Source organism: Tupaia chinensis, unplaced genomic scaffold, assembly GCF_000334495.1.
Source record: "Tupaia chinensis unplaced genomic scaffold, TupChi_1.0 Scaffold144255_1, whole genome shotgun sequence".
Classification (NCBI taxonomy): Eukaryota; Metazoa; Chordata; class Mammalia; order Scandentia; family Tupaiidae; genus Tupaia; species Tupaia belangeri.
Window position 1 is genome coordinate 1,847,970 of NW_006204113.1, and position 9,460 is coordinate 1,857,429.

At 48.0% G+C, this 9,460-nt stretch overlaps 2 protein-coding genes across 4 annotated transcripts in view; one reads left to right on the forward strand and one right to left on the reverse strand.

Moving 5' to 3' along the window:
* Window positions 1-3,880, reverse strand: part of ACTR1A (actin related protein 1A) — a 29,070-nt gene extending 25,190 nt beyond the window's left edge. Inside the window, exon 1 of the mRNA XM_006166368.2 lies at window positions 3,758-3,880. Coding sequence (XP_006166430.1) covers window positions 3,758-3,805 — 48 coding nt within the window. The 5' untranslated portion in view covers window positions 3,806-3,880. The remainder of the gene's footprint in view (window positions 1-3,757) is intronic.
* Window positions 3,881-5,250: 1,370 nt separating this feature from the next.
* SUFU (SUFU negative regulator of hedgehog signaling) overlaps window positions 5,251-9,460 on the forward strand; it is a gene marked incomplete at its 5' end in the record, with an annotated part of 149,979 nt that continues 145,769 nt past the window's right edge. For all 3 annotated transcript variants that reach the window (XR_003547511.1, XM_014583333.1, XM_014583334.1), the window contains 1 exon segment: window positions 5,251-5,400. Coding sequence is in view for 2 of the 3 variants with exons in the window: in XM_014583333.1 (XP_014438819.1) it covers window positions 5,251-5,400 (150 nt within the window).

Sequence of the window (9,460 nt, forward strand, 5' to 3'; positions counted from 1 at the left end):
TTAAAGAATTATTTATTGAATTTTACCTATTTATTCTTCTTCTTCAATTTGACTATATATAGAGAGAGAATGCAAGCTGCCATGTTCGTGACTCGAACCACAATCGGCTGTGTAGGAGTCCAGTGCCCTCACCAACATGCCACCTGCTGGCCCTGAGAAAAGTAATCTCTAAAAAAAAATTTTTTTTTGAGACCAGCAGTTGGCATAATGGCTATGTCACTGGACTCCCATGTAGTCAACCGCGGTTTGAGTCCCGGACTCAGTGGCTTAAACTCACACCAGGTACGTGTGCGTGCGTGCCCAAGATCCCCAGAGGAGAATGGAGAAGGGATTGCGGTGTGGCCATCCCCCCTTGGAGGTGATTTCTTACTTTCTGTCTCTCTGTCTCTCTGACAAGCACATGCGCCCTATAGCAAAAACCTCTCAAAAAAATTATTTTTTCTTTCTTTTACTCAAAATAGAGCACATGGGCAGGTAAGAGACAGAGAAGAATCACCCCCAGAAAGGGACCTGGTCACACTACTATTCTTTAAGTTCTCCAACTCTGGGCCGGCAGTGGCATGGTGGTTAAGGGTGCTGGACACCCACATGGCCAACCAAGGTTTGAGTCCCGGACCTGATGGCTTGCTTTATCACTTTCTCTCTCTCTCTTCCTCTCTCTCTCTCTCACTCTGTCCCTCTATGGTCAAATTAAAATAAGTAAATAAATACATAAAATAAAATTAAGTAAAATAATTAAAAAAACAAATTCTCCAACTCATCAGGATCCCAGGCATGTGCATTGCAGCTGGGGCAGGAAGCTGAATCTGTGGGATCCAGCTTCCTGCACAGTGCTTAGCTGCTCTGCTAAAGGGCTGGCCTGGTCTTGAAATCTTTTTTTTTTTCTTTTCTTTTTTTTTTAGAGAGGATTTTGCTATAGGGCATGTGCTCTAGCCAGAGATTCTGATAGAAAGTGAGAAATTGCCTTCCAGGGAGTATGGCCATGCCGCAATCCCTTTTCCAGTCTCCTCTTGGGATTTTGGGCATGCAAGCATGTGTGTCTGGCCTGAGTTTGAAGCTGCCGAATCCAGTATCGAACTGTGCCTGACCATGTGGGATTCCAGCAATGTAACCATTACTTCATCTGCTGGCCCTGCAGTTCTTTAAATCTTAAAACTGAAACTGCACCACTGTTCTGATGCATTTCAAATATGCTACTAGGAAAGAGAAAGGAGAAAACAAGAAACATTAGCTTTTAGTTGATATTAAAGAAAATGGCTAGAGATAATTTCCACCCAATAATTCAAGAAGCAAAAGAGAGTCTGATGGATAGATTGCTCCTTCTGCATTGCTGATGAAAACAATAAATTGATCATTTCTCTCTCTCTCTCTCTCTTTTTTTTTCTCTTAACAACTAAAAAAAGGCAGATGCAACACCCAGAGACTGGCTAAAGATAAGGATAATAGTGTTCTCTGAAAACCAACATCAAGAACAAGGAGTCCTATCAAGCTTCTCTAGTAGTTAACTAGGGAAAGCTCCTCATTCTCTCCCCCCCCCCCGAGATATTTTTGCTATAGGGTGCATGTCCTTGCCAGACAGAGAGATAGACAGAAAGTGAGTAATCACCCCCTAGGAGGGATGGCCACGCTGCAATCCCTTCTCCAGTCTCTTCTCAGGATTTTGGGCATGCACACTCACGCACCCGGTGTGTTTCTACGCAGGAGTTCAGCGACATAACCATTACACCATCTGCTGGTCCCTCCTCATTCTATCTTTATGGGGGAACAACTTTGTTACCGTGATGGAGATATCCATTCATCCACTCACCCATCAGTCCAATTAAAACCACTTACTGAGCACGTAGCGGTGCCAGGCCCTAGGTACTGTGTGTGGAGGGAGACTTAAAAAAAAGGAATATCATCTTTTTTTTTTTTGAAGAGGTTTGTGCAATAGGGCATGTGCACTCGCCAGAAAGACAGAGAAAGAAAGCGAGAAATCACCCCCCCCGGGGTGGGGGGGGGTGGTCACACTATAATCCCTTCTCCATTCTCCTCTAGGGGTCTTGGGCATGCACGCACACTCGCCCAGCGTGAGTCTAAGCCACCACGTCCGGAACTCTAAGCCACCAGGTCCGGGACTCGAATCGCAGTCGACTACATAGGAGTTCAGGGACATAGCCATTATGCTAACTACTGGTCCCAAAAAGGAATATCATTTTTTCCCACAAAGATTTAACAGTCTAATGAAAGACCAAAAAATTGTCTCAAAAATAAAGTGTTTCAGAGTTCAACCCCGCCCTTTCAAGGCAAAAGCCAACTCTGGAAAAGGAGGAAAACTAATGATAATAACAACAAAAAACCTTTCCTTGGAAAAATTGAGGAATTTGGAACTGGATCTCAGGGTAGGGCTTGATACCTTAACTCATAGCCTGATGGTCTGAATACTGTTACTTAACCTTTCCAAGCTTCACCCTCCTCTAAAAAGCAGGGGTAGTAATTTCTATCTACCTATCAGGGCTGAAGCTTAAATAAATGAGAGGATGCAAATGAAAGGACCTTGTAATATGCCCGAGGTCCCAAGGCTGAATCAACAGAGCGTCTGAAAGTCAGTTTAGAATAGAAGTGGCTGGTAGTTTTGCCTCCATGGACAGAGCTGGTGTGGGTGCACAGAAAGCCATCAACCTATCTCAGTGGGAGCAAATCTTCCAGCGGAAGCTAGAAATGCAGTTTTACAATTCCCCCCTCCCCTCAAAATAAAAGCAGTGATCAGATTCCTTCCTTTTGTTACTATGCTGCATTTGTGTGTGGGTGGTAAGAGGAATGAGGAATAAAGCACTGGATTTAGGGCGCCTCTATTGTGTGACCTTGGGCTCACTTTACCTATTCTCGCTTCGGTTTCTCAACTATAAAACAAGGACTTTCCTTCCTTTTTAACTATCTACCCAGTTTTTGTGAGGCTCTAACTGGATGTTTGAGAAAGTGCCCTGGAAACGCTAAGGCACCTGGCAATACTGTTCAGTAATTTCTTTCCCCCTAACAACTAGGCGTTCCGAAAAGGAAGCCGCCTCCGGTGCTTGCTTTGTCACTCTCTTTTTTTCTCGACCTTTATTAACTTTGTAATTTACAATCACAGAAAACTGGAATCCTATGGCCATTTCTGGTGCCAGAGTCGCCGGCCCCACCCAGATACACACCACTAATCCACTCCGCCGACTCCGAATCAAGGAAACTTAGCCCTTTCGCACCTGCGGGCGGGCTCTCGTCTCCAGGCCCCACCACCGGGAATTCCTGAGACCAATCCGCACAGCCCTCGCTCATGGTACCGCCCCTTAAAAAGTGGAAACATTATGGCGGCCCGGAAGAGTGGCAGGCCTGTGAACCAATCACTGCGGAGGGCTGGCCTCATCCGGCAAGGCCCAGAGGCGGGGTCATAGACCAAGATGGACAACCAGAGCTTCCAATACAATGATCCGGAATTGGAGGGGGGCGGGCGCCAGGCTCTCACAGTGCGGTTAAGGCCCCTCGAGCCAAGGGCCCAAGGACCTGGTCCGGACAACAATTCTCCCTTTTATCCACCCCAAAGGTCTGCATCCCACGGTTGCTGCCCAGTCGCCCTGCCTGCAGACTATGGGTGGGGTGAGGACGGAGAAGGCGGCAGCTGAACCCGCCTGACAGGCCGAGCCAGTGACAAAGAGCCGGCGGCCCAGGCTGAAACCTGGGAAGCGATCCTTTTGGGGAGAACACAAATTGCTTTAGAGATAGGAAAGATGTAACTCACATTGTCGATCACGACAGGCTGGTTGGCGATCACATCGTAGGATTCCATGGCAGAGGAATCTCTCCTTCCCGGGAAGGAACTGCCAGCCGGGTCCGCTGCTAACGCTACTGACACGCATGCGCAGCCTAGCCACCGGTACAGGATGGTTAGGGAGCGGCCGGACCTCGCCCCTGAGACTACAAACCCCAGCATGCAGTGCGACTGGCATTTGGAACCCCGCCTAGTTTGAGGGTTCGGGCGTCTCATTTCCGATGCACAGTACCCTGGGGCTTGTAGTCTCCACAGATTTAAATAAGTAGCCTGAGACACGGGTTGATGTTTGTAGTGTATGACTGCACCTGTAGTAGTCCTTTTGAAGGAGTTCGCAATGCATGCTGAAGAATGTGGTCTTTTCGCGTACTTATCTGTTGTTCCATTTGGACTGGTCTGTAATTCTTGGATATTTGTATTTTACAGATCAGTCCTGTCACTAACCCTCTTGCCTTGGACGATATAAAATTGTCATGTTTTTTATTTAGGTCTATGACATTGATAATCATCTCCTATCATCTCACACTCAAACAGAAAAGAGATTTTAACACACATGCACACAATGGAAGTACATGTTCCTAAAAAAAGGGAAGTCATTTAAATTGTATAAATTTAGCTTTAAGGGAAAAAGGGTGTACATTTTCGTTGCTTTTCGCATTTTTTCCTGGATAGGTGTAAACTTCGTAACAGGTGGATATTGATCTGAAGACTGGCATTTGTAACTACTGGTATAGGTCATTAAAACATCATCTAAGGATTTCTGGACCCGCTCTAAGTATCCTATAAGTTTCTTGAGGAGCTAGAATTAACAAGGACGGGTGAGAGAAAGTGGAGGTGAAAAGAGATGATGTGACACTACTTTAGAATGAGCCCAGTGCATTTTCTCTGGATTATTTCTTCCTCTCACCACCCCTCCCCCCATAATTGCAGGGGCTTGTCAATAGCATCAGGAGCCATAACACTTATAATCTGTTAAAACTAAAGCCACATGGATTAATGAATATGTTGTCAGATTTATGTTTAAATCGTTGTTAGAAGCATGTCCAAAAAACAGTGATAAACCTTTTGTCGGCGCACTTCTCAGTGCATTCGTGGGACCCTAGCACCTCAGAAGGATGCCGCACTTCTATTTAAACCTACGTTCCTCCTAACGCTAGAGGGAGACCTAGAGCCTTGGGACTGGCCCAAAACAGGGGGAGGGAGGCGGAGCCTATTGTCGAGACACGCCTTTCCCGCCTGTGACTGACACAGTTTTTAACCAATGGGTGCCAGGGTAGGGCGCGCCGGCGCCCCGCCCCCTTGGGCGCCCTGCGGCCCCGAGGCACCCTCTGGCAGACTCAGCGGCGGCGACGGCCTGGGCGGACGGTGCGCGGTGCGCAGGCGCGGAGCTAGACTTCGCTGCAGCCCCCGTCGCCTTGGGGAGTCGCACCCACCGAGTCCACCCGCAAGCCCGTCACCCCCGTCCCCACCGCGCCCCCAGCCCCTGGCCCTACTGCCCCCCCGGCCTTCGCTTCGCTCTTTCCCCCGGGACTGCACGCCATCTACGGAGAGTGCCGCCGCCTTTACCCTGACCAACCAAACCCGCTCCAGGTTACCGCTATCGTCAAGTACTGGTATGCCCTGGGCCGCGGGGAGACGGACAGGAGCGGGCTAGGAAGGGTTAAAAGCTCCGGGGGCGAAGTAATTTGCTGGCTGGAGAGGAGGAGGGGAGAAGAATAGTTAAAGCCCTTGGAAAGAGAGTTTCCTGCTGCGAAGGAAGGAGTTAAGGCTCCTGTTGGCTTTGGGGACAAAGGGGTTAACGGAGACTGTGGGTAGAGAAGAGTTAACCGGGATTAAGAGAATAGAGCAAGAACCGGGGGTGTGTGTAGGAGCGCTGGGGCGAACGGTGTGAGAGAGGGAACTGTAAACGTGGTGAAAGGAGGGGGCGCCTGTAGGGGGTCATTAGTGGGCGAGGGGAAGCCGGGGGCGCTGAAATGGGATGGAGAGGCGAGGCGGGGCCTGGGGAGCAAAGAGAGCGCTTTGAAGGAGCGAAGCTGGAGACGCTCACAAGGCACTGCATAGGACAAGGGGGGCTCTGAGGGATCTGGGGCTCTCCTCTGGGTTAGGAGGGGCGCAGTGTGAGAGAGTTGTGCTTGCGAAGAGTTGAAGAGGAGATCTCCTTTTGATACCTTCCCGATGAGCTCAGGCGTCTTATCAGTGCAAGGCTTTTGCTTTTGAAGTTTGACGAGTAACTCTTCCTGATAAACTTTTTGCTTACTCTGCACAGTTCTCTCTCCCTGCAGAGCTTCTTTCTGGCTCTGCAGCTGCTTTGCTTTAGGACATTAGCTAAGAAGGGGCAAGGAGATCCATGATTTGGCTCAGGATTGAAGGGGGGACATAGCTTTCCATTTCCAGGGGGATGTCAGTAAGGCAGATCTGGGCCCTTGGGCAGGAGGGAAGAAGTGCAGGGGACACTAAGAGGAGATTTCTGGCAACCATTTTTCTGTTTGTTTGTTTCCCCCCCCCTCCCCCTGGGAAGTTGAGAATAAATTTCCCAAGTTACTCTGTTAAGGATCAGTTTAAGAGGAGCTGCCCTTGAAGTAAGAATGGACTTTTCTAATTTCCCATTCCTGTTTGCAGTCTGTTTCTTCCTGAAGTCATTGGGCAGAACAGGTGTTACCAGGACTCTGGAAAAGAGCCCATCCTCAGGTCTTTCTGGATCAGAAATCAGCTGAGGTATTGTTTGAATCTGTCCATGCAGTTGCTGTTGCGATGATCCACTTCAGTGAGTCCTGAAAGACTGTTCAGGCAGCTGCCTGGGGTATGGTCAAAGGGTTGGCTGAAGAGGAAGTGGATGTCTTTGCTGGTTACCTCTCCCTTTTGGCCTGAGTCTTTCTCCTTGGTAACAGCCTCTTACTTCCTCTGGAAATGGCAGTTGCTAGGCTGTGCTGGGCTCAGGCCAGCTCCCGGTGTCAGTGGGAGGATGCAGAGAGGCTGACAGCGTGGAGGACTCAGGAACTAGCCACTGGCTCTCTAGGGATGACCATAGAAAGTCACCTCCTCGATCCTGGTAAGCAGGAGGTGTGGTCCGCAGTGAAATACTCTCTGGCAAACTATTCTTTGGTTGAGAGGAGTTTCTGAGAGCACTTCTGAGTGGACAGCAGCTCTTGCTGACTTAATCACCCATTCGGAGTGCTCCTCTCTATGTAACTGTTGTGATGAGTTTGTTGTCATGTGTCATGAGAAATCTCTGTCTCAGATTAGAACAACTCTTTTTATGTCACTCAAGTGGCCGTGAAGGATAGAGTTGGGTGTAAATGGCATCGAGCACATACAGACGTTAAGACTGGTTTGTGTGTGTGTTTTTTTTTCCTTCCTGCTGCAAGCTTGTTAGCCATGCCATATTTTCAGAGATGAGCCAGCATGTAGTGATGAATAAAGAGGATTATATAGTGCTTCATAAAATTAAAAATGCTAGACACAGAAGAAAGTACGAGGGGCTAGCTCAGTGACCGAGTCTAAGATTCAGAGGGGTTTGCAAACTTACAGGCTTGAAATTCATTCATATCCCTCACCTTTGGATCCCACGAGGGCACTTCAGTCCTCCTGTTAGGATGACTGACTCGCGGGACCTGGGTCTGGCTAGGCTGAGTACTTTGGGATTTCTTTCACAGCAGAAGGGTGGCTCTTTGGCTAGTGGTCCCTGGCTGGAAGGGACTTTGTAGCTGAAGGCTGAGACTTTGCCTAGCAAGGAACAAAGCAGAGATGCAGAGCCTATGCCCTGGTCCCCCTCCAGTGCCATAACTGCCCTGCAGAGAGAAGGCAGGTGTTCAAAGAATTAAGTTGAGGGATGCTCTGGAACCTTGGGTAATATCTTTTTCTAAGTATAATAAAATATGATTATTTTGTACAAACTCATCTGGTCTCTGAGTAGAGTGGAATATTTTGTGCTTGAGGACAAAGTTAACTTTGACTCTTGGCGATTCCCTGCCATTGGAGTTTTAAAGTACAAGCTTTTCTTGATGTGACCCCTCCTAGGAGAATTGGTCAGAAAGGGCTGCATATGGTATGGCAAACGGAGCAGGGACTGGTGAATGTGCTTTTGCTGCTTGCTGCTGGGTGGGATTTGCAGCCAAAATCTGGAGCAGATATGGGGCCTGTAGTTACTTCCCTCCATCCTGCAGTTCTGTAGCTGTAAGAGGGTCCTTCCGGGATCTCTACCCTTTTCTTTCTACTTCCCCCCACAAACTTTTCTAAATCCAACTGGTTGTAGAATTAATCAAAAGATTTGGTGAAGTCAGAGTTAAGATCAGACATGGAGATTTGCCCCCTTTCCTAACTCTCTCAGTTGAGATTCTAAGGCTGTTTGTATTAGCTTTCTTACAAGCTCTATAAATAACTTAGCATTTCTTAGCAGAGAGTAAAGATTTCTATAAAGGCAAATAATATCCTGGCAAAAGGGGCTGAAACTAGACCTACTGGTTTTAAATAGTGTGTAAATGGCATGTGCTGGCACACTTGCTGGGATCACGTGAAGCATGCTTTTCTTTGATTGTTAGCTTTCCTCAGGACACTAGCCCAGGTGCAAAGTGCATCCCATCCTTGTCCCTGGGGCAGGCAAAGCTTTTGCCATCTGCGGAATGGGTCAAATGTCCAAGGCAGCTCAGACGCAGTGTTGGTGGGCTAAATGCAGACTTCCTTCGCTCATGGTTTCCATTTAGTCTGCTTTTCAAGTGAAGTAGGAAGAACAAGAACTCAATTTCTTTACTGGATTGTTGGGAAAATCGTTATGCATTTTTGCAGAGAAAAATATGTCATGACTTTCCAGATGACCCAATGTATACTCAGATCACTTCTGTGATTCCAAAACGTGTGGGGATTTGTTTTCCCTGCTGGAAAGGAAGCAGTTCTGTAGTGATCACCAGCTGGACATCCTCCAATCCGATTCAGTTTTGAAGCTGTCTGGTAGATGGTGGGTAGTAGACAGTGTCCGGTCACACAGGTTGAGAGCTCCGTTCCACAGACTGTCCACCCCTGCAGGCCCCAGTCGCAGGGCTAGGCCTCCAGCACTTCTGACTGACCAGCTGCAAGCTGAGGTTCCATGACTGCCGCTTGGAGCTCAGTTAGTTTCCTAGAGTGACTCATTGAACTCAGGGAGACACTTATATTTGCTAGGTTATTATAAAAGATACTTTAAAGGATACAAACAGCCCCATGAAAAGGCACTTAGGGTGAGGTCTGGAAGGATCCTGAGCACAGGCACAAACATTCCCAGAGTTGGGGGGCACTACCCTCTCACTGTGAGGATGAGTTCTTGTTCACCCTCTGCAAGCCTCTGCATGTTCAGTTGTCCAGAAGTTCTACAAGCAGTGTCTTTTTATTTTATTTTATTTTAGAAAAATTGTTTGCCATTGGACACATGTGCTTGCCAGAGAGAGAGAGAGAGAGAATGTGAGAAATCACCACCACCACCCCCCTGCCCCCCACCAGGGAGGATGGCCCTGCCATAATCCCTTTTCTTCCATTCTCCTCTCAGGATTTTGGGCATGTATGGACACACACCCAGCATGATTTTCAGACTGCCAGGTCTGGGACTTGAACCATGGAATTGCCAATGTGGAAGTCCAGTGCCGTAACCACCATGCTAACCTGCTGGTCCTCTTTTTTTTTTTTTTTTCCCATAGGATATTGGTG